General features: G+C 43.4%; 1 protein-coding gene across 1 annotated transcript in view; it reads left to right on the top strand.

Annotated features, from left to right (window-relative positions):
* The window catches only part of Myh13 (myosin heavy chain 13), a 53,710-nt gene that overhangs the window by 12,092 nt on the left and 16,604 nt on the right, over window positions 1-25,014 (top strand). The window contains exons 11-25 of the mRNA XM_020167469.2: window positions 3,821-3,939; window positions 4,636-4,785; window positions 4,891-5,061; window positions 5,802-6,111; window positions 8,261-8,334; window positions 8,430-8,517; window positions 13,172-13,289; window positions 14,081-14,204; window positions 15,324-15,460; window positions 17,011-17,266; window positions 18,843-19,085; window positions 20,929-21,105; window positions 22,193-22,338; window positions 22,446-22,536; window positions 23,692-24,081. Coding sequence (XP_020023058.2) covers window positions 3,821-3,939; window positions 4,636-4,785; window positions 4,891-5,061; window positions 5,802-6,111; window positions 8,261-8,334; window positions 8,430-8,517; window positions 13,172-13,289; window positions 14,081-14,204; window positions 15,324-15,460; window positions 17,011-17,266; window positions 18,843-19,085; window positions 20,929-21,105; window positions 22,193-22,338; window positions 22,446-22,536; window positions 23,692-24,081 — 2,594 coding nt within the window. The remainder of the gene's footprint in view (window positions 1-3,820; window positions 3,940-4,635; window positions 4,786-4,890; window positions 5,062-5,801; window positions 6,112-8,260; window positions 8,335-8,429; window positions 8,518-13,171; window positions 13,290-14,080; window positions 14,205-15,323; window positions 15,461-17,010; window positions 17,267-18,842; window positions 19,086-20,928; window positions 21,106-22,192; window positions 22,339-22,445; window positions 22,537-23,691; window positions 24,082-25,014) is intronic.

Below are 25,014 nucleotides of genomic sequence, written 5' to 3'. Positions count from 1 at the left end.
ATATACACTGAATTTGAGTGGCTTGAGGCTCATTGTCCCTGCACCCGGGAAATCCACTCACTCAGTCAAGGACTCTATAATGGCGAATCTCCACCCATTCTCATCATCAAAGTTTGCCTGATTTCAAGGTGGACTTCAATGAAAAACTAGTGTTAACTGAATTTCTACACTTTCTCTTTGTGCATATTGTTATCAATTGTTCAAAATACCTTGCTAATCACTTGGGCCTAAAATGAAGCCTTTGGTAAAGTGGGAGTCAAGTTTTCTTCCTCCTTTCACTCCCACCCTGACATCTGTTGAACTTGACCTTGGACCAAGAATTGGCAAACAAATCTTCCTCTCTGTATATCTCACCTGGCTGATCCCACCATCATCCTCTGCTTTACCCCTAAGAGACCTAGAAATTGAGCTAAAGGAAGTAGAAAGACTGAAAAGTGACAGGACTCACCCCTTATATATCCTATTCATTGGACCTCTCATCTTAGAATGCATCCTAGAAATTTCTTAACTAAAAGGCTGGCAACCTGTGTTATCCCTAATAATTCTGTTTTGATGACATCCCCAAAGTCATTGGTGTGTCAGTCATAAATGTGTGAAACAATGTGTTTTAACCCCTCAGGTAATGAAAAGGAACTGTAGCCATAGATTAAGCCAGGAAATTCTATGTGAGCTTATCAGTGGACCCTAGCTTACTTGGTTAGGTTAGTACTGCCTGGGTTAATCTCCATTTTTATCCACTCAAAGTCAACTTATCAGCAACTTCATCATGGGCACTATATCCCATCATACTCACAGATTCTACCCACTCTCAAGTGAAGGGGATTTTGCAAGGCCTGTATACCAAAGGAGGTGTACATCTTAGAAACCATCTTAGAATCACACTCATCACAATGGTATATGGTAAAGATAGAAGAGAAACACAGAGTTCACAGCAGGAAGCACTTCTGACTGGGATAATTAGGGAAGGCTTCCAGAGGAAAGGCCACTAATTTGGGCTCCTCCCAAATGACTAGGATTCTGAAAGATGTGGGGGAGAGAACAGTGTAAGCAGAAGCACTTCGTGAGCAAGGGAGGATGAGCTTAGATTTATGGCTCAAATGGTAGCATACCTACCTTGCAAGCTCAAAGCCCTGAGTTCAAACCCCCAAGAATTTTTTTTTTTTAAAAGGCAGGGAGCAAAGGAAAGAATGTGGTAGGAACTGAAAAATAGGAAGTGTTTCACTTCACATGCATGTAAAAGGGGGACTGTTTGGGGGAGGGAGACAGTAGAAAGGTGAGGAGGGGGAAGGGAAAATGAGAGGATGATGGTGGAGGGTAAATATGATCAAAGTACATTATACGCAGGTATGAAAATAGCATAATGGAAAACAATTAAAATTTTTTTTAAAAAAAGTGGTCTAAAACTTTCAGAACTCAAAGTAATTAGTAGAAAATAAACTAATAGAAAAAGTGATAAAAGATAAGAGCATGTCTATGTATGTATAAATATATTAAATGTATACTTTAAGTTTGCCTACTAGAAAGTGGTCCACTCTGGCTATGGAAAGGGATATGTGCAGTGGATTTGTAAGAGATGAGAATTAAAAAGTGGCTATTTTGGCATTCACTTGTGAAGACCTTCAGTGCCAGGGTGAATAAATAGGTTAGCATGTATTTGGCAAACCACTGACTCTCCATGCAACAGGGGAAAGTGTGTGTGACCACCTAGAATTAGTGGCTCAGCAGTCAGTCTCACCATGAGGGGAATGTATTAGCTTCCTCAGCAAAGGTGGACCATCTTGATACATGTCATGGTGGAGTCCCAGGCCCTCTCCCAATCCTAGCAGCCATATGTGCCGTGTTTCCCCATAAAGGGGAAAGTGGAGAACTGTCACCAGGACCCCAGCACCTCCTCAGCATCCTCGGATACTAATCTGAGTTAACATCTGCTGGGTGCTCATAGAGCACCAGTCATGATTCATGACATAATCTTGTGGGTACTGTCACTGCCCCCACCATTTCACTGATGGAAAAACTAAGGCACAAAAGAGCAAAACCAAAATCTGAAGACAGGCAGTCTGACTATAGAGCCCAAGCTTTTTGCCACTCTATTGTTCACAATAGTGGAAGCAACCTAAAGACCCATTATTTTGAGTGTGACATGAACAGGACTTGGTGCCTGACTGCCATAAGCACACAAGGGTGAGAGGAAAAGATGCATCAACCAAGTTTTCAAGTTTAACTGACAAAGAAAAATGGTATCATCCACCCAGATAGGCAAACCAAAAAGAGGAGACAGGAGATAGTTTGGGCAGAGTAAAGCATGCATTTGGCCTCTGACTGAGTACTTAATAAATACTGCCCTGGGTCTTTATTAACTTGTCTCCCCAGTCAAAGGAAAGCCTTGGAAAGCCCCATTTTTCCACCTATCAATGGACTCAGTGAGAGGCCAGGTCCACCCTGAAGTCAATGAATGTTTACTCAAGTAGATGAAACTCTCTGCAGTCATCTCTTGAAACCTGTGGGGCATTGGTTCCAGGAACTCCTGCAGATACCAAAATCTCTTGATACTAAAATCCACTATATAAAATGGAGTAGGTGCTGGACATGGTGGCATATATCTATAATCCTAGCACTCAGAAAGCTGAAGCTGGAGGACCAAGAGTTCAAGGCTAGTGTAGACTACATAGTGAGACCTTGTCATAAATAAATAAATAGGTTGTTATTTGCATATGCCTTCCCCATTCCTCCTTAGTACACTTTAAATCATCTCTAGTTTAGTTATAATACCTAATATAATGTAAATGCTATGTAAATAATTTTTATGCTATATTATTTAGAAAATAAGCATAAGAAAAAGAAGTCTGTACACATATTTTTCAATCCATGGTTGATGGAATCCGTGGGTTATGTGGGCAGAACTCCTGGACACAGAGGGTCAGCTGTACATGAGCTATATGAAATTGCCGACATTCAGCTGCTTTTGACCTTCTCCAAACACTTGAAAACACACAACTGCTTTTGCATTTCTCTCTCAGCTATTAGCATGGCACTTGCAGACATTAACTCTCCAGATATTATCAACTGTCCAGCTAATGCTGCCTTTACTTATATAACATCTTATGCATTATAGACCCTAATATCACAAATATCTTTTTTGTGAACTTGAAATATCAGTTGGTCAAGATCAATCAAGAAGCTTATCTATTTTTTTCTTTTATTCATATGTGCATACAATGTTTGGGTCATTTCTCTGCCCTTCCCCCAGCCCCCTCCTTTTCCTCCACCCCATTCCTTTCCCCCCATCCCCTCACTTCCAAGCAAAAACTGTTTTGCCCTTATCTCTAATTTTGTTGAAGAGAGAGTTTAAACATTAATATGGAGGACCAAGGGTTTTTGCTAGTTGAGATAAGGATAGTTATATAGGGAGATTCCTCGCATTGCTTTCCTATACATATGTTTTACATTCTAAATTGATTCTTCTTGAACTAACCTTTTCTCTAGTTCCTGATCCCCTTCTCCTATTGGCCTCTGTTGCTTTAAAGTTTCTGCATTAGTTCCTTTGTATTGAGGACATCAAATGCTTTTCAAGAAGCTTATCATTGGTAACATTTGCATCTAGGTGGTAAATTGGGAGTTCTTGAGAAACAAAGTTCTCAAGAATCTTCACTGGACAAGTGAAGTTCACTGGGTTGAAAGTTTACTGAATAAGTTCAGCCCTGGTACACATAGGAGAACATAAAGACATCAGAAAGAATTAATAGAAAACATTTCTAGAAGGAGACAGGGCTATTAGACACCTTACCAGCTGCTGCCTTTGTGCATTTCCCTTCTTCTTCAGTGGCTGATAAAGCTGGATACCTGATGGGACTGAATTCTGCAGAAATGCTGAAAAGCTTGTGCTGTCCAAGAGTGAAGGTTGGAAATGAATATGTCACTAAAGGGCAAAATGTCCAGCAGGTAACAGAGATGCTCTGAATCCAATTGATTAAGGTACTTTGCTATCTTACTCATCATCTTAACTTCTTCAGTCACAACTTTCAGAAATACATGTGAAGCTGGCCTCAGCATTACAGGGGAATTTATTCTCACACCTCATGAGGAACTCAAGGAATACAAATCAAGGAGTACTAATTGGGTGCTATGGGGGTCTGGAACCAGAAAGCGAGGAGGCAAGCAGCCTCTCTTCAGTCCCTTCTGTGGAACTTCTCTGTTGTGCCTTTGCTATATAAGCTTTCTCTACCTCTCCTGCTCATGACTGCCTCAGCTCTTCCAAGTTCATATCTCATGTTTACACTTTCACCCTGAAATTCATACCAGTGTCTTTTGATCCCAATTTCAAGTTCTCTCAAGAGACACCTTAATTCACTCAAACTGGATCAAAGGTCCACCTTGGTTCAATTAAATATGGCCAAGAACTGGGGTCATGGGCTATAACCATGGTTATATCAGAAAATTACCTTTATAGGTGGATAGTTCTCAGAGAAAGGAGACTGTAATGAGCTGGGCAAATGTCTCAAAAAATGTTTAAGATAATGGTGAACTGTATGAAATTCACAAGCAATGCTTTTGACTTTCATAACATCAGTTTTGTTTCAACTTAATACAGCCATAAGCACACTAACTTGAGTATTGAATGGATGATCCTTCTTCAAGGTGACCAACGCAGTGGGTGCTCTGGCCAAAGCTGTCTATGAGAAGATGTTCCTGTGGATGGTCACCCGTATCAACCAGCAGCTGGACAGCAAGCAGCCCAGACAGTACTTCATCGGGGTCTTGGACATTGCTGGCTTTGAGATCTTTGATGTGAGTTGTTTGGGCAAGTGACTGGCCCTATTTTGAATCTGTTTGGCTGAATTTTCAGTGGATTTTCCAAATTTACTCAAACTGTCTGGTATTTTAAACACCCAGTTCAACAGCCTGGAACAGCTGTGCATCAACTTCACCAATGAGAAACTGCAACAGTTTTTCAATCATCACATGTTCGTGCTGGAGCAGGAGGAGTACAAGAAGGAAGGCATCGAATGGGAGTTCATTGACTTCGGGATGGACCTGGCCGCCTGCATCGAGCTCATAGAGAAGGTAGACAAGTGCTGTTCCCAGGGACAGCAGCACTTTCTTGGTTGGGACCCTCACTTTGTTGCTCTGCCTCTCCTCTGCAAATAGATTAAAATGTGTCCCTCATCTCATTTCCCAAGGCTGTGAGCCTTCAGATAGCCAAATCCCCTTGTCAGAGTAGGTAAGCATGTGGAAATCTCTCAGAATCATTTCTCACAGTTACAGATGTGTGTGGATGGTTAAGAGCTGAGGGCTTCAGTTATCCCCAAGAATAGGAGTGGAAACCCCAGCAATGACTGATACTTCTTACCTATTTGATTTGCCCAAACCCCCAAGGAGGAGGGAGCTCTTGGTAGGACATTGCTATGAAAATAAGAGATGATACTAATTTTTAAGAAAGGACTCCCAATAGCATTTTGATCACTAATCATGTTTGAATGAGTACATCTTCCTAAAGAAGCAATGAGAAATCCAGATATTGCTTAGCATGTGACTCCTATTACATCATAACTATTGTTATAAGTAAGCTAAATGTATATATACATAATTTCATTCCATTTTTTTCTATTCAACATATCTTAATTTAGCACCTTCTCTGTGTCTAGCACTGTTCTGTTGTTGCCTTGCCCTACACAGCTCATGTTCCAGTGTTCCTAGTACCACAGTGATGGCATCATAGATATTCTCTTTGGCTTCTCCAGTCATGGAGCCATTGCTATGTACTTTGAAATGTAGAGGTATGGTCTCTTTTATCCTCCTTCCAGCCGATGGGCATCTTCTCCATCCTGGAAGAGGAGTGCATGTTCCCTAAGGCAACAGACACCTCCTTCAAGAACAAGCTATATGACCAGCACCTGGGCAAGTCCAACAATTTCCAGAAACCCAAACCTGCCAAAGGCAAGGCCGAGGCCCACTTCTCTCTGATTCACTATGCGGGCACCGTGGACTACAACATTGCTGGCTGGCTTGACAAGAACAAGGACCCCCTGAATGAGACTGTGGTGGGCTTGTACCAGAAGTCTTCTTTGAAGCTGCTCTCCTTCCTTTTTTCCAATTATGCTGGTGCAGAAGCAGGTGAAATTCTATCTCTTTTTTTCCCCCTTGTGGGAAGCTCTGTGTAATTACTCATACCCCAAAACTGCTCATTGAACCAGTAGTCAAACATGAGCTTCAGGCTAAGCTTGATTTATTTGTCTGTCTTTTATCTCCATTTTTCCTCTCCCTACTCCTATCCCTCCTCTTCCTTAAGACATTGAGTTTTGTGGAGATACACTGGACTCTCAGTGGACAAGTAGCCAACACCACCTTGTTTAATGGCTTTTAGAAATTAAGATTTAATCCATATATGATAAAATTAACACTAAAAGTTCAGTGATTTTTAGTATATTCACAATGTTGTGCTTCTCATCCCCTCTATTTAATTGGAGAATTCTTGCATCATCACTGTAATCCATAACTCTCCATTCTTGTCCTCAGCCCTTGGTAACCTCCAATTTACTTTTTGTCTCTATGGATTTGCCTATTTTGGAAATTTCATACAAATTCGATCATACACTACATGGCCATTTGTGTCTAGCTTCTTTCACTCAGGCTATGTTTTCAAGGGTTGTCCACATGTAGCATATACCAGGACTCATTCCTTTCACAAGACAAGTAATGTTCCACTATGTGACTGTGCCACAGTTTGACACTGATGGGCATTTGAGACGTCTCCATTTTTTGGCTACTGTGATAGGGTGGCTATGTGCTTTGTATACATGTCTCTATGTAGATAGCTGTTGTCAGTTCTAGTTGGTACATACCTAGAAATGGGACTTCTTTGTCACATGGTAACTGTGTTTTACTCTTTGAGGAACTGCTGAATTCTTACAATGTAGCTACACAAGTATCATTTTTTAAGGTTACTAGTATATTTGAACTTTAGATCATTGCCAAAACAGAGGTTAAAATTATGGACTGTTTTTTGTTGTTGTTGCTGTTTGTTTTTATTTTTGTTTTGAAATAGAATCTCACTGTGTAGCTGAAGCTGGCCTGGAATTTGCTACTTTGCCCAGGCTGACTTTGAATTCTTGATTCTCCTGCCTCAACTTCCCGAGTGCTAGGATTACAGGCAGATGCCACCAGACCCAGCATGGACTGTTTCAAATGCAAAGATTTATTACGTTAATGTTTTAATTTGAAAATAAGTCATTCACTAGATCATTTAAAATTAGCATTTAGAGGAGCGTAATAAATGAGACAATTTTAAACTCGAATGTTGAGCATCATTCTCTTTGAATCTGGCCAGGGTAGCTCTGTAACTATCTTGGGTAATCTCACTTAGGACTAACACCAAGATTTCAATATCCACATGTGGATATGGATCTAAGGAAGTAGCTTTTCTGCCTCCCCTTCCCAAACACACATTCCTGCTAGACACTAGTATCATGGAGGGCAAAGTGAAAGGAGTGTGTGGGAAAACAGACATAATACTTTTCCCAAGGCTAAATCTTGATTAAGTATCAAAGGCTAAATATGAAGTGAGCCTTTCAGAAAAAGTAGACCAAATATCACTGACTCAAAATTATGATAGCAAATTAGGTTGTTTTTCAGTGAAGAAAAAAATTGAATTGTAGAATATTCTTGAGAAATTTCAGTTTTATTCTTTATAGTTACTTCCTCATCAAGAGATAAACAGGGATTTGAGAGTAAAGTGAGATGCTGGGTGTGGCACATGTCTATAATCCCAGCACTCAGGAGGATGAAGCAGGAAGATTTAGAGTTCGAGGTCAATATCTGCCACATAGTGAAATTCTGTCTTGAAAAAAACAAAACCAAACTAATATATGCTAATAAAAATGTTTTAAAAACAAACAAACAGAATAAAAGGAGGTAAACTCTTGAAACTACGATCATTAAGAGAGACATCCCAATCTTGCCTCTTATTCAGTTCCATTTCCGTCTGTCTCCTAAAGGAAAGGACTGTATTTCTACACTGAATCTAAGTTGTACTCCCAGTTAAACACCACCCACGTCCCCCCACCCCATTAATATAGTGATAAAGTTGAGTAACTCCAAATCTGGGTAGTTTAGAAATACATTAAAAACAATCAAACAAAACTTTGGGTCCCTTTATGAAAGGCAACCAAAACTCCCACTTCTGAGCTTGGATGAGGTGGTTCAGAGAGCCCACCACTGGACCCTCTGGGCTACACCTGACAAGCCCTTCTATGTCTGTCTCTAGGTGATTCCGGGGGAAGCAAAAAGGGCGGGAAGAAGAAGGGCTCCTCTTTCCAGACCGTGTCAGCTGTGTTCAGGGTTCGTGTTCTAGTAGCTTTTACATTCAGTTGTTTTTCTGCCCAGCATAATGGTGTATGGTAAGATAAATGTGTTTGTCTTGGTTTGTGTCCCAGGAAAATTTAAACAAATTGATGACCAACTTAAGGAGCACTCACCCTCACTTTGTACGATGTCTGATTCCCAATGAGACCAAGACTCCTGGTGAGTAGCAACCCAATCTTGTATTATTTGAACAGAACTCAGACTCCCTGAAACATATGCAGAGTTCTTCCTAAGCTATAGTCTTTATCACTTCCCAAACTATTCTGTTAGATAGAGTTGATAGATTTAGCAAATAAAAATACCAGCTGTCATGCTAAATTGCATTTTCAGACAAACAGTAAAACGCTGCTCAATGTAAGTATGACCCATGCAATGTTTGGGATACGGGATACAGTGTGTCTTCCATGGAAGTTAGATTCTCAAGTCCAAGTCAAAGACATAATTCAGTGCATCATTTGATATGTTTGGGGCATGCTGAACCCCCTCCCAGAGAGCATGGCACAGCCAGTCTCTCCTCCAGGATCGGAACAGAGCCCTTTCCTTGGTTAAGCATCAAAGACAATTGTTGGCTAATCCATTGCTGTTTATTCACAAAAAAGATTATTTCCTGTCATTGTTTTTGTGTACATGTTTGTGCATGTGGCCTGACTCCTCTTTAGAGCAGGTGACCTGCAAGTATCAGGAGGCAGGAAGATGGACTGAACCTCTGGGGGCTCAGACTGTGCCACTGGCTTACCTTGTCTTTGGCAAGATAACTTGCTGAAATCTGTCCCTTCCTCTCTTTTTGCTTCTCCTTTGTCCTCACGCCACTCTGCTTTCATTCCCATTTCTGGAAACAGACTAACATACTGATATAGGAGCCTTGGTGACACTTTAGAAAGCCTCTGGTGTGAACTCTTCACTTCCTAGATTTCACATGGACACTATGGGATTCCCTTGCCTCACCCCAGGGGACCCAGAGCTGGAAATGAAAGTCATGCCCCATGACCAAATATCCAACTCTTTCCCCCCAAAGACCCATGTGCCTCTCTCTGTCTTCCCACTGTCCTCCCTCCCCCAGGATGTACCGTGCATAGGTTGTTTGCTCACTGGAACAGGAGCTCACTGGGAGCAGGGTTCCAGCCCTACTCCTCTCACTGGCCTCCTGTGACAAACCTGGGGCCTGTGTACTGTTTTAAAATGTGGGCTTTATTATTTTTTATTTATTTGTTTTGTTTTGTTTTATTATTTTTATTACCATATTATTGTTGTACTGGGAGTACATCACAACATTTACAAAAGTTCTTACAATATATCACAGTTGAATTCTCCCCCTCCATCATTCTCCCCCTACCCCCATTCCTGGAATGGCTTTTTTATTATTCAAATATGGTGAGACCAACAGATCAAGAGATGATTACCAAGGAAAAGATGGTTTATCATCACCCTCTTCTTTCTCCCTCCCTCATCCCACTGGTTTTCCCCCTTTTAATATTCATATCTTTTTTTTAGGTCTAGATTCTGCATATGAGAGAAAACATGCAACATTTATTTTTCTGAGACTGGTACTTTTTTAAAACCTGAAGCTACTATGGCAAATAAATGTGTGTGTGTATGTGTATTTGTTACTGGGGTTTGAACTCAGGGCCTTGTGCCTGCTAGGCAAGTGCTCTACTACTCAAGCCACAACTCCAGCCCTTTTCACTTTAGTTATTTTTCAGATAGGATCTTGCACTTTTTGCCCAGACCTGCCTCAGACCATGATCCTCCTGCTTGTGTAGCTGGGATTACAGTTGTGTATACCACTATGCCTGGCTTGTTTTTTGAAATAGGATCTCACTAACATTATGCCTAAACTGCCTTGAGCCACAATTCTCTCATCTCTGCCTCCAGTGTAGCTGGGATTACAAGTACGCACCACCATACCTAGCCCACAGATAAATTTTTGGTGTAGTTGAAAAAAAAAGAAAAGAAAAGATGGTTTGTTATGCACAGGTTCCAAGAGGAAGGAACACACAATGTAGGGCCACATGGAGAAGCACAAAGGCCAGGTTAGGGGGCAGGGAGAGCAAAGGAAATCACAGGCCAGAGCCTTTACTGAGGTTTCAAGGGACAGAATGGTGAGGCAGGTAAGCAGGCCTGGCATTGGATAAATTGAATAATTCCCATGGACAACCAGGGTCCATCCTGGTTGTCTGGGAGCTTACCGTCAGAAGGACGTTGGCCCGACATAGTCTGAGAAAGGTGGTGGTGGGAGAGTAATGGCTTTGGATCATCACTGGTTTGCATATGAAAGGTGAGCCTGCAGGTGAAGCTTTTGCTAAGAATTGGTCACTCAGGAGGGGCATCTCTCCAGGTCAGTGAGTGCCCAAGATGTCAAAGCATCATAAAATGCAGAATATTTTTTTTAAAAATGATTTGTGCAATTGCACACAAGGCTGAGATGGCAGGAGGAAGGAATGGAATTGAACTGATGAGCAAGGGGGTAAAGAGGAAAACTCTTCAGTGGCCACAACATGAAGAAGAGGAGGCAGTGGCTCAGGGAAGGAACTTCGAGGAATTTCTGGAAGTTGGTACAAAGACAGAGGGGAAGTTTTCATGGGGCTGCTAGAGAGCAGACAGGGTGAGCCCTGAGAAAACTCAGCTCCATGAGAGGGGCCTGGGAGAACAAAGTGTCCAGTCTCATCTCTGCCACCACCTTACAAAGCACTTCACTTCTCCAGACCTCAGTATCCCCTGGGGTCCTGCCACCCCATGGTAGGGGTTGGAGATTAGAAAAGGTCTCCCTCTCTGAGAGAACACAGCCCCCGACAAGAGTGCAGCCTAGCAAGCCGAGTGCAGCCCTGGTCTCCCCATCATCAGATGATGGATGGTCTTTTCCAAGTTCAACTATTATATAATAATACCTTCCCCTGCCCCTGGCTCCTCTGGAGACGTAGGCTTTGCTCTGTCTCTGATCATGCCTGGTCGCACCAAATAATAGCAAGTAGCAATTGAGCCCTTACTAAGTGTCACAGGCTATTTGAACTTCTTTACTCAATTTAACCCACTTAATCCTCTCAACAGCCTTATGAAGTAGATGCTATTATTTTCCTTATTTACAAATGAAGAAACTGAGGCACAGAAAGTGTCATTTCACACACTGGCAAATAACACAGCTGGAATTTGAGCTAGTAGGAATCATATATACATACTGAAACATCATGTGGTACCCACTAATGTGTATAATTTCTATTTTTTATGTATTAGCTAAAAATAAATTTAAGGCCAGGCATGGTGCTCACACCTGTAATCCCACCCAGCACATGGAAGACTGAGGCAGGAGGATCATGAGTTCAAGGCTAGCCTGGGCTATATAGCAAGACACTTTCTCAAAAAAAAATTTAATTAAAAAATAGTAAAATAAAAATTAATTAAAAATAAAAAGATACATAGAAGAAGTATGAAAATTTCAAATTAAAAATAATGCATACTATGAAACCTGGGAAAAAGGAATTATAATATCATGTTTTTAAAAGTATAGGAAAGTTTGTTTGTATATAAAGAAAATATCTGCAGGATAATCAAGAAATAGAAATGTTTCAAGTTTTCAGAAAGGATTATTAAGCAGTGTTGTGATGAAGGTGAAAGGGAAATTTTAACTGTACTCTTTTACAGAGTTTAAACCACTTGAATGTTCAATAACTAGTAAGAAGAAGCCATTACCACTCAAAAAGGAAAAGAAGAAAGGAAGAAAGGAAAGAAGGAAGGAAGAAAGGAAGGAAGGAAGGAAGAAAAGAGAGAGAAGGAGGGAGGGAGGGAGAAGGACTAGGTGATTTCATAGGTTTTTTCCACAAAATTCTCTGAATTTCTAGTACATTTCTGCCTGGTTCTTAACCAATTTTTCTTTAGGGAATCCCTGTCTACTAGAACTTGGGGCACAATTGAAATGTTCTACATTTTCACTGTCCAAAATGGTGGCCAATGTTTACATGAGATATGACTAGCGTAACTAAGAAAACAAATTTGTATTGTTAATTAATTGAAATGTAAATAGCCTCGCTTGAGTAATAATTGCTGTGCAGGACAGTGCAGCTGTAGACAAGCCTTGAAAATTATGCAATTGTATAATGATCTCTCCTCACAGGTTGTAAGCATTCCAGAAGTTTCCAGAAGATTAAGTCAAAGCTGGGTTTAGCCACATTCCTTTCCAGAAACTTAGGAATCCCACAAGAAGAAGCCATCATGTTACCACAGTACCTCTCCTCCAGCCCCTCACACAGCCCCAACACGGAGGCAGTTTGATTTGTGCCTGTCCCAGGCTGGTTACCAAGAGTGGCCATAGTACCTGCCCCATGGGGGCTTGTCCCTCTGGCTCCCCCTCTTCCTCCCAGGACCTCTGCTTCCCTGAGCAGGCGCTAAGCAGTCAACAGGTGACCACCCTGCATTTGGCCTTCTCCATCCCCTATCACAGCCTTCCTTCTCTATTTTGTTTCTCTTCTTACACTAAAACATAGTGAGTTTTACACCTCCTCAAGTAGAGACAGTAAAGGTTTCCAGTTAGCAAATGTGGAGCCCAAGGGCTACTCCACACCCATTCTGCCCTCTCTTTGGAGCCTAGCTACAGACCAGGACCATGAGCAGGATAAAGATGAAAATTCTGGTTTCCATTCTCATGGTTGGAACCAGCAGGTTGGAATTACTTCCTCTGGAGAACTTGTAGGAAGTTCCAGCCACCATCTTAATGCTGGCACTAACTCTTTCCACTCAAGTCTGGGTGTGTTGGAGTGGCTCCTGGTGCCTGAGATCATTAAGGCGAACAATGGAAATGTCACAGACTTGCTCTACTCCCTAGGTGTGATGGACCATTACTTGGTCATGCACCAACTGCGCTGTAACGGGGTCCTGGAGGGCATCCGGATTTGCAGGAAAGGATTCCCCAGCCGGATCCTCTATGCAGACTTCAAACAGCGGTGAGTTACCCTGTCCTTGCATCTTTCTCCTGTTGAGGGCAACTCTTGCACTCCCCCAAAGCACTCCTTGCCCTGGGTTTTCTGTGGACATCATCTTTTGCTCAAGGATGATCCCATACCCAAAGTGAATGGTGAGCCAGCCCAAAGCGGTTCCAACACCAGAACCCAAGCTCTCTAGCTTGACTGTGACTCTAGACCAGAATGTCTTAACCTTGGCACTATGGATAATTGGGGCTAGATAATTCTTTACATGGGAACTTACCTATGCATTGAAAGATTTTAGAAACATCCCTGGCTTCTGAGAACAAACCACATCCTTATCCCCAATCTATAGCAATCAAAACTGTCTTCAGACATTTTTGGTCCCCTGGGAGCCAAATCAGCCCAGTTGAAGCTCACTGCTCTGAGCTATGGCTTTCCCCCAGACACCATCTGGAGATAGAGTTCAGGCTTGTCCAGAGTGGAAAAGTATTGAGGACCCTCTAGAGGCAGGAAGATCAAGGTCTGCAGGTCACAATTGGTTTCACACCTGTTCTAAGTCTGATTAAAACCATTTCCTTTAAAAGAGAAATTCCAGCCATGTGTGCCCTGACTGGGCTTCCTTCCTTCATGCTTCTCTCCCTAGTCCAAAGTCCCCTTGCCTAGAGCACACCCCTGGAAATCCTCCAGACTAACAGTCTAGTATCCTACTTCCTCCTAAGACTGGAGGGGTAGAAGGTTCTAGAAGGCCTGGTCTCAGATACAGGACCATTCTGGAAGGTTGAATCCATTCAGGAAATGTTGTCCCTCAGGTACCGGATCCTCAATGCCAGTGCCATCCCAGAAGGGCAATTCATTGACAGCAAAAATGCATCTGAGAAGCTGCTGAACTCCATTGATGTGGACCGGGAGCAGTACCGGTTTGGCCACACCAAGGTAAGAATATGTGATGTGGAGATTCCTTCACATAACCCACAGACCTGGGTGCTTGTTCCTCTTTGATCAACTTGACCATCCCTTGTCGGCACCCCCAGATGAAGGAAGCTCTGTGGCTGAATATAAAGGGCTCTAGCTGTGTGTTGGTCTTTAAGTGGCTGGAAGTATAGATTGGAAGCATGAGCAGAAAGCAATGGGGAAACTCTGATTTCCTAGAGGGAGACAGAAGAGAGATTCTTGAAGGGGAAGAAAGAGCCCTATGACTCTAGAAAAGACTCCAGGGACAGGGAAGACTTGAGAAGAATAATTATAACCAACAAAAGGGCTACCAGTTACTGAGTGCATGTGGAATGTGGATACACCTTGTATAGCCTTCCAGACATTTTTAATTGACTCCTCACAATATCCAGTGAGGTGGAATGATAGTGAGAAGGACTGTACTTATTTCATTGAGTTCTCAAAAAGGTAGAGGGAAATGGAGGCTCCAGGATAGCAAGGACAAGGTCAATGCCCAAGGTCACTTGATAAGAACCATTGGTGGCAAAGGCTGACTTCCAATCCTGGCCTGACTCCAAAGCTCTACTCCCCAAAAGGGGCAGGCAAGGTTCCCCAACTGGTCCAGAGAGTGCTCTGTTTCCATGGGAATGAAGGATGTTCTGCTGCTGGGAACAGTGGGGGCAGTGGGCCTGAGGGTGAGACAGAGAGAGAGGAGGAGGGGGAGGCAGATGCATCTGGTGCTCTCCTAACCTGGGCACGATGGTGCTCTGTGGTTATTTTCTGGACTCATCTTTGCTTCCTGTTAGAATTGGTCCATGTGGCTGGTAGAGTGGTGCAGGAGGTAGAGCACCTGCTTAGCATGCATGAGGCCCTGAGTTCAAATCCCAATGCTGCCCCCCAAAAAAAGAATTAGGCCATGTGGGTGGGTGATCCTGGAGTCTACTTTAGAGCAGGCCACCTTACTGCCCCAAGAAGTGCAACTGCAGGGACCAGAGCCACTCGGAAGTGAGTCCTAGAAGCCACATTGCTTGGGTTAGCATTGGTTCTAACCCAGTGCTCTGAGGCTCAAAGGTATGAACACCTGCTGAGGACAAAACAAGACTTGTCTTTCTTTTAATACAGGTGTTTTTCAAAGCTGGGCTCCTGGGACATCTGGAGGAGATGAGGGACGAGAAGTTGGTGACCCTGATGACACGCACACAGGCTCTGTGCAGGGGGTACCTGATGCGGGTGGAGTTCAAGAAGATGATAGAAAGGAGGTGACTCAGATTCTCACCTCTACCTTACCCTACCTTCTGTACCTAACAGTGGATGATTGCTTCCTGATCTTAGTCTTGGGATAGTCACCTACTCATTCATTCATTTATTCATTTGGCCAACATTTATTGAGCAGCAGCCCTGTGCTGGGCAGTCTGCTTGGCTCTGGGGATATAGAAATGAACCCTGCCTTCAATCATCCCACAAAGGAGTGGGAAGCAGACACATGCATTGAAACAAGTGCAATGTCAGAGTGATGGTCGGGGGAATGGGGGACTGGCACAAACAAATCCCCAACCTGGATAGGAGTTTAGGGGTGGCACAACAGGACCAACAAGAAGAAATGACATCCTGGAAGAAGTTTTGTGTGACCTGTGAAAGGATGGTCTGGGAGGGATACTGACAAGCAGGTCACTATTATTGAAGTCCAGAGCAAGAGGCAGGCAGCGGAGGTCTCCATGCACCAACTTCAAGATCCCAGACTTTCCTATGGTTAATGGGGAGCCCTGGAAGATGTATAAGGAAAGAGTGATTGGAATCGAGTCACTCTGAAGCTTGGAAGAGAGTGAACCTGAGGGGATGAGAGGGAATGGGACCTGTGGCAGAAGTCCAAATAGGAGATGACAGGACCAGAATTAGAACATAGTGGATGTGTGAGAGAGGAGAGGAGGGCACGGAATGGAAGGATATTTAAGAGTCTTATTTCCAGGATAATTCAAGAGAAAGAATAGCATCATTGATGGCTGCTTATGCATGGGGGTTTCCAGGAGAGCAGAGTTTGAGTGGAAGCCTGTTCTCCATAATTCCCTGACACCCTGTATAGCTCTGACATTATCAGTGCCACAGTGACCTCCATTGGGGTTTAGGAAAACCCTGTAGTCATGCTTGGTGAACCAAATGGAAGCCAGCATGAAAATGGGGAAAAAAAAAAAAACTCAAGAAAGGGCTAGTTTAAGGGAAAGCAAGTATTCAGTATCCATGAATTGTGTGATGAATTAAATAAAGAAGAAGCTATGAGGGTAAGTGGTGTAGGGTACCCTGGGATGTAGGCACAGGCAGACATAGGAAAAATAGATTGGTTCTATGGGGGTGGGAGCCCGTGACACAACTGAAGACAGGTCACCAACACATCAGCAGGAGGAGAATGCCCGTATGGCAAAATACCATGAACCAGCAAAAACGGTTTAATCATGGAATCAAAGAAAGAAGAAATTCCAAAAAGGTGAGAGTAGGAGAAAATCTCAATAATAGGAATGAAAGGTGCTCCTTGCACTGGTCATGAGGAAGCCATGATGATCTCAGGCAGAGCAGCCAGGTGAAGGAGAAATCCACAAACAGCGCCATGCCTTCCCTTCTTCCCAACCTTCACTGGGTCTGTGTCCTGTACCCCTCATTTGAGACCTACTCTAGACCCATAAGATCTGTGAAGCTTGGCTGTACCTCCCTCCCACCCTGCTGGGAAGGATGAAGGTCCTCGGGCCAATAGGGAACAGGAGGGGAGTTAGCTAGACCTTGCTGTGGTTTATTAATCTAAGTCTTAATGTGTGCACAGGGAGTCCATCTTCTGCATCCAGTACAACGTCCGCTCTTTCATGAATGTCAAGCACTGGCCCTGGATGAACCTGTTTTTCAAGATCAAGCCCTTGCTAAAGAGTGCAGAGGCTGAGAAGGAGATGGCCACCATGAAGGAAGACTTCGAGAAGACCAAGGAAGAATTGGCCAGATCTGAGGCTCGCCGAAAGGAACTGGAGGAGAAAATGGTCTCTTTACTACAGGAAAAGAATGACCTTCAGTTGCAGGTCCAGTCTGTAAGTACTTTCTATCTGAGACTGCACTATCGGACTCTGGAGGACAGAAAAAATGGAACAGTGAGGACTCCATAGTGTCTATTTAAGAAGCAGTGGTGCCACCCAGTGGCCATATAAAGCATTGCAGCAACACCCTGCAGGAAGGAGGGCTGACCTCTGGTTTCCCCAAAGCCATGCAGGCCAGAAAACATGTCTACAAAGTGAATTTGTGCTGTCCTTCACTTCTCCATGTCTTTGATAGCAGAGTTAGACATATTTTGGTGTGAACATGAGGGATACAAGTGTGTCATCGTAATAAAAAGCTGCTGGGAGTGCACCAAGTCTTTTAAAAATCCTGTCAATAGCTGGGCCCTGGTGGCTCACTCCTGTAACCCAGCAACTCAGGAGGCAGAGATCAGGAGGACTGCAGTTCAAAGCCAGCCCAGGGAAGTAGGTCACAAGACCGTATCTCAAAAAACCCTTCACAAAAAAGGGCTGGTGGAGTGGTTCAAGGTGAAGGCCCTGAGTTCAAGCCTCAGTACCACACACACACACACACACACACACACACACACACACACGAACTATTAAAAAAACAAGTTATTAAAATTGAATAGCCCAGTTCAAAATAGAAAGGAATTTTCCACCTGTGATTTTCAATAATATGATTATACTCAAAAATGCTTCGGAGAAAGTATTTTTTATCAAAGAGGTAGGAAAAATGAAACTACATTCTGTCAGTATAATTGTCTCATTTACCAGAGTTAATACATTTATAATTTTCCTTTTTAATAACCCCCCCAAATACTTTCTTTACCTTTTGCATTATGTGCAAGGCATTTTTACTCTCCTTTCCACTCTCCCAATCAGTACAGTCCAGTTCTTACTTGAGAGCCCTTTTTCAAGCATGTGGGGCAAGAGAACAAGTTATGGACTCAGACTGTGGGGTGTAGATCCCGATTCTCCACTTGTTAGGTGTGTGACCCTCAACAGGTCACCTCTCTGTGCCTCTGTTTTATCATCTGCAAAGTGGGCGTGGTAATACATGCATAGAGCTGTTGAGGAACTGGAGAGGGTTAATGGTAAACATTAGCACGGGCCTCTTTCCATCCATTTGCCTGCAAACTCTGGCCAGTTCTTTTGTGTGTGTGGTTTTTGTTCTTTCTTCTTTTCTTCTGCCCAGTTCTTAAAATAATCGTATATGGGAAGATTTAGTTTAAGAGCAGAATTAGCTAATCCTAGTCTCATCCAAGAGATTTGTTACAGTCTTCTGGAACATGACTTTATTCAATCGCTGATCCTCATGTGTTTTTAATTTTCTATTTTGTGGCTTGTGGAGGCACAGCTATGGATCCATAGGCAGCTCTTTTCTGCTGAAAGTTAAAAAATAGTTGTGTTTTTAAAATCCTAGCCATCTTGGGATAACACAAAGCAGAGGGATTGTTTTCAACAAGTGGTAGCAGAAGGAATGAGATTATCTGACATGCAAATTTATAGAGGCTTTATTCTTTAAAATGAGCCTGTAACTCCATGATAACGGGTTTTTAGAAGTTTGCCAAGTGGCTGATCAAAACTTACAATGGCCTGATTCTTTCAGGAAATGGAAAACCTGATGGATGCCGAGGAACGGTGTGAAGGACTGATCAAAAGCAAGATCCAACTGGAAGCAAAAGTCAAGGAGCTGAATGAGAGACTGGAAGAGGAGGAGGAAATAAATTCTGAACTGGTGGCCAAGAAGAGGAACCTGGAAGACAAATGCTCCTCTCTTAAAAGGGACATAGATGACCTGGAGCTGACCCTGACCAAAGTTGAAAAGGAGAAGCATGCCACAGAGAACAAGGTGGGCACAGCAAGGGTCCCCACAGACTTCTTGCCACCCCTCAGTCCCATAAGGAGGAGGAAGATTGGGGAGGAGCCCAACCTTCCAGCATGGCCTGGAAGTGAGAGGCAGATACCAAGCAGGACAGAGATGTCCCTCTGCCTTCTTCTCCCACCTCGCTGTGGTTCCACCAACTTCTAGAATTTTCTTGAGAGGAAAGACCATTTCTTCCTCATCTTTGTTTTTCACAGCACCTAGCACAGGGAAGCAAACAAAAAATGCCTGTAGGAGCCAGACAGATGGAGAGGGAGGCAGAACGCCAGATGACACCAAGGATTGGTCAGAGGATTGACCCAAGTACATTCAGGCTGATGAAGCCTTTGGAAGATCATTTAGAATTACTTAGTCAAATTAAGAATACATACCCTGTGGCCCAGTGATTTGGTTCCAGGTGTGTGGACAGAGGAATCTTCCCAGCAGGGTGTGGGGGACACTTGAGGATCTGCATGGGGCACAGATCTAGAGGCAATGTCAGAGCCCATCTCTGGAGGTCACGTATGTTGGACACACACCAAGGAGAACTATGCAGCTCTTGGGAACCAGAGGCTGTGCACACAGGGCAACAAAGATGGGTGTTAAACACCCAGGGCTAAGTGGAGAGAAATGTAAGGAAGTGAAATATCCAACATGATAGCATCTATACAGGCAAAAATGGCATGCACCCAACACAATGATGTATAGTTAACAGATATGTGAAAAACACATGACATGACTGATACCATAATGGTTACCATAATGGGTAAGGGATGTGGTCTGCCAGGTATAGGATGACAATGGCAGTTGACGCTCAGAGTCAGTGTTGGCTAGACAATAAGAGTTCATGGAAATAGACAATAGGGAGGGGTGGGGAACTGTGACCAACCCTGTCCACAGGCTTCTCTGTCCACAAGTGGCAGCCATGACATATCCTAGACAACTATTGTCGACAGGAAGTGAGTCCAGCATTGTTAGAATTCTGATTTTCCATGAGAAATCAGAAATCCAGATTTTATGTGAAACCTAATTTTTTGATATTGATAACATTTCAGAAATTATAAGTTAAAGCAAAGATATCTGTGGGCATATTCATCTCCTGAGTCAGCAGTTAGCAAAACAACCTCTGATTTGGAAGACTGCTGTATATGGAAAAACCTTCCACACTTAGTACCCTCATCCTGCGTCCTGACAACACAGGGCTCCCTTCAAGATTGTCTTGCCTTCCCCTTCCTGCCTCATTCTAATCCCCTTGTCAACCAACCTGATAAATATTAGAGCAGTAAATGTAGATTAATGGATTACCCTTCAGATGTAGCATATTTGCACTTCAGCACCATCCTTCTTGGTAAAATATAATGCATTCCTTACAGAGATAACTCTAAGGGGAAAATTTGAGACACCATGGTGGGCCAATGAGGAAGACTAAAAACTAAGAGGCTACTCAGATACAGTGGTCCATGTCTGCAGTCCTAGCAACTTGGGAGACTTAGGCAGGAGATCCCTTGAGCTCGGGAGTTTGGGGACAGCCTGGGCAACATAGTGAGATCTCCATCTCAGAAAAAAGATGAAAAGATACTGGGTGAGGTAGTACAAGGCTTTAATCCCAGCACAAGGGAGGCTGAGGCAGGAGGATTAAGAGTCTAAGGCCAGCCTGGGCTGCATAGGAAGACCCTTTCTGCACAAACAGGAAATAAAAAGAAAACAAAAACTGAGAAACTGCCACTTCTAAGAGATAAAGAATCAGTAGCAAAAGAGAGAGAGACAGTAATAGCTTTTGTTGTTGGAAGTGTCTGGCTTAATTGTTTAATTGGCACTGATATTCTCCTAGGTAAAGAATCTTTCTGAAGAAATGACAGCCCTTGAAGAGAACATTTCCAAATTGACCAAAGAAAAGAAATCTCTGCAGGAAGCCCATCAGCAGACACTGGATGACCTACAGGTTGAAGAAGATAAAGTCAACGGTCTGATCAAAATAAACAGCAAGCTCGAACAGCAAACGGATGATGTGAGGATACTTGACTGAGTGCTTCACAGGAGAGGCGCCAAGCCAGACCTGGGGCTGGAGAGTTCTGGCTCTGGATTCAGAGCCCTGAGTTCATATCTCACCCCAAACATGTCTGGGATGATGAGTTGGTCAAGTGACCTGTGAAATCTTAGTTTCTCCTGTGAAATTGGGATCCAAATAGTTCTACTAGGATGGTTTCCATGGAAGGCTCAACACATGGTAGAATTTATGCAAGCAAAGATTATAATATACATTTAACAAAGTTTTCAGTAAAACATTACCTGCTCTATAAACCTCAACATCATCGCCACAATTAGCCTCCAGTCATTTGCTAACCTTAAGAGCTAGTTCTGGGCTGGAGGTGCAGTTCAAGTGCTGGTCTACCAAGCACAAGGCAATGAGTTCAAAACCCCGTACTGCCAAAGAGAAAAGAGAAATAATTTTTTTTTTTAAAAAAAGTTCTATCTCAGTTGAGTTCTATCTCAGTTGCCTAGCATGAGCCAGGCCCTGGGTTTGATCCTCAGCAAGGCAAAAACAAACAAAAGAAATTACTTCCATTTGTGACCATGAAAATTACAATTTTTCCCCATCCTAGTACACTATTGTTCTTGATGGTTTGAGGTCGTCTGGTTTTACTCACTACTGTGGCTGAACTTTGCTAGGGCTCTAATTTTTGGGAGGCCAGAGCAAGTGTGTTTCTTCCCCACATCTTTGCTTGTGCCCATGTGCACACAAATTCCTCACCTAAATCTCCTCACAGTTTATAGTGTGAGCAACAGCCTGGGCCTCCCCATACAAGTCCCCATTCGTTCCTGTCTGAGCATGCCCCTGTGGGTGTCAGACTCCTACAGGAAATATGGCCTGGAATCACCCAAAGTGGCACCAGGAAGAGCCCAAGAGATCCATTGCCCTGGGAGCCCTTTGCTAGAAGAGAGGGAGGAAGGAAGGAAAGACTTGCTTCCTTCTAGGGCTTGAGGTTGAAGGTTGGCTCCCTACAGGAGCTTGGGCAGCTGTGTGGCTATGTTGGCTGACGGTACCAAGCTTGTTTTGCCAGCTGGGCCCAACCTGTCCATCTGTGTCTTCCCAGCTGGAGGGCAGCTTAGAGCAAGAGAAGAAACTGCGGGCTGATCTGGAAAGAGTGAAAAGGAAGCTGGAAGGAGATCTGAAAATGTCCCAGGAATCCATTATGGATCTGGAAAATGACAAACAACAAGTAGAAGAGAAATTAAAGAAGTAGCTATTTCATTTTCTACCTTTCCATTTGAGTCTGAAAGCCAACTTTCCTGCCCTTAAAAGCCTTGTATTTCATTTGTTTGATTTTTTTTTTAATGTGTTTGCAGGAAGGAGTTTGAAATCAGTCAATTACAAACCAAAATCGATGACGAACAAGTTCACAGTTTGCAGTTGCAAAAGAAGATTAAAGAATTGCAGGTAAAAGTGTGAAAACCTTCCCAGTAAGAGAAGTATTCTTGTTTGCACTGCCCACTCACACATGCACACGCACACACACACACTTTTCTGAGACAGGGTTTTATGTAGTCCATGCTGGTTTTGAACACTAGATCCTCCCCCCTGCCTCAGCCTCCCAAGTGCTGGGATTACAGGTGTGTCCCACTACGCCTGGCTCCCCCTTTGTTTCTTGAACTCCTTTTTTTATTCCTTCTATTGGAGCTGGAGAGAATGTCATGTCCTTTAGTTTCCGTTGTTGTTTTGTTTTGTTTTGGGGAACAAGTTCTTATTTATGTTGCTCAGGTTGGTCTCAAACTCCTGGGCTATCAGCCTCCCTGATAGCTGAGATCATGCACCACTATGCCTGGCCTTTTCCTCTAGTTTTTGAAACTCATATTTTAGTTTTCTATGCACACATAAACATACTTCTTTGAAAAGAGTCAAAGTATTACCAGTAAGGCTAAATATTATCCACGAAGGTGCATTGGCCACCATTCCTAAGCCCAGTGCCCCTAGTCTTCTGAGAAGTTTCAATTGCTGTGGTCCTCTGGACCTTTTGCTGTGTATTTATAAACAGTTTTAAAACTCAAAGAAAGAAAGAAAAAAAAAGACTCAAAGAAATATGTAGAACCTATATATACAAAAATTATTCTTGTTTCTTTATATTTTAACATAAATATTGTCATGCTAAGCATATCATTCTGCAGTGTCTTCCTTTAATTTACCAACATGTTCTACAGAACTAGACTCTAACTGCTTCATGGACTTCTACAGTGAGCTCCATCATGATTGATTTGACCAATAGGGAGGGGTTGGCAGGGGGATGGAGAGCTGGAGGGGGCTATTTAACCAATGTACAATATAAGCCTATTTAGAATTGTCACAACAAATCCCTCCCCTGTACAATGAATATATGCTAATAAAAATGAAACAAAAAAACCCATTGATTTGACCATTCCCCTAGTAACAGACACAGGTTATTTCCAACCTAAGTGGCTTTTTCTTTTTTTCACTAACTCAGAGTTAGAATGTATTCTTAACTTTGTGCTGTCTACCCCCAATTCTTCACCACCCAGTCCCTCCTGAAGTGGGTTGCTTCCTTCCCTGATGATATTCCTGATGCAATGACCCTTTCAGGCCCACACAGAAGAACTGGAAGAAGAAATTGAAACAGAACACACACTCAGAGCCAAGATCGAGAAGCAGCGCTCAGATCTGGCCAGGGAACTGGAGGAGATCAGCGAGCGGCTGGAAGAAGCCAGTGGGGCCACTTCAGCCCAGATTGAGATGAACAAGAAGCGGGAGGCTGAGTTCCAGAAAATGCGCAGGGACCTGGAGGAGGCCACCCTGCAGCACGAAGCCACAGCAGCCACTCTGAGGAAGAAGCATGCAGACAGTATGGCTGAGCTTGGGGAACAGATAGACAACCTGCAGCGGGTCAAGCAGAAGCTGGAGAAGGAGAAGAGTGAGATGAAGATGGAAATTGATGACATGGCCAGCAATATTGAGACAGTCTCCAAGTCAAAGGTACCTACCTGACTAACCCTGCTGGTCTTGGCAATTGTGAGGCAGCCACGTCTCCTGGCCTGTGAGTCATGTGTAATTTGATATCCCCAAACTTACTGCATGCTCTACACTGAAACCCTCCACTCTGCTTCTGTTTGTTCCCAATTCCTCAAATTCATTCAAGTCGTGTGTCTCACCGTTGGGGCTGCTAGCAAAACCCTTAGACTGGGTAGTTTATACACAACAGCTTGCATTGCTCACAGTTCTGGAGGCTGGGAAGTCCAAGATCGAGGCACCAGCTGATTAGTGTTTGGCAAGGGCTCACTTGCTGCTTCAAAGATGGCACTTTGCTGCTGTGGCCTCTCATGGCAGAAGGGGCAATGGAGCTGGTCTTTTGTCTAAGAACACTAATCCTTTTTAAAAGCAGAGCCCTCATAGTTGGGCACCCGTGGCTCATGCCTGTAATCCTAGCTATCAGGAGGCAGAGATCAGGAGGCTCACAGTTCAAAGCCAGCCGGGGCAAATAGTTCACAAGACTCTACCTCAAAAAAAGGGCTGGTGGAGTGGCTCAAGGTGTAGGCCCTGAGTTCCAACCCCAGTACCACAAAAAAAAAAAAAAAAAAGTGGAGCCCTCATAACCTAATCACTTCCCAAAGGCACCCCCAATGCCACTGCACTGGGAATTAAGTGTCAGCATATGAATTTGGGGACCCACAAACATTCAGACCATGGCACCATTCAAGATTCACCAAATGACCTGCCAACACTCAAGACTGCATCATCCTTCCTAAATCTTACAGAAAGCTTCCAGTTATCTGGAGACTCCAGAATTAAGTCAATCAATGTCCTACAGGGCTTCATGGGTTTGTTTCTACACACCATCCTTTCACCCCACAATAGTGGTTGCTGAGAGACAGCCAATGTGAGGTGAGCCTGTGAATACAGGTATATCCA

This window comes from Castor canadensis, chromosome 11 (assembly GCF_047511655.1).
Source record: "Castor canadensis chromosome 11, mCasCan1.hap1v2, whole genome shotgun sequence".
In the NCBI taxonomy this organism is placed as follows: Eukaryota; Metazoa; Chordata; class Mammalia; order Rodentia; family Castoridae; genus Castor; species Castor canadensis.
Note: the sequence above shows the minus strand (reverse complement) of the source record. Positions and strands in the feature narration are given on the sequence as shown.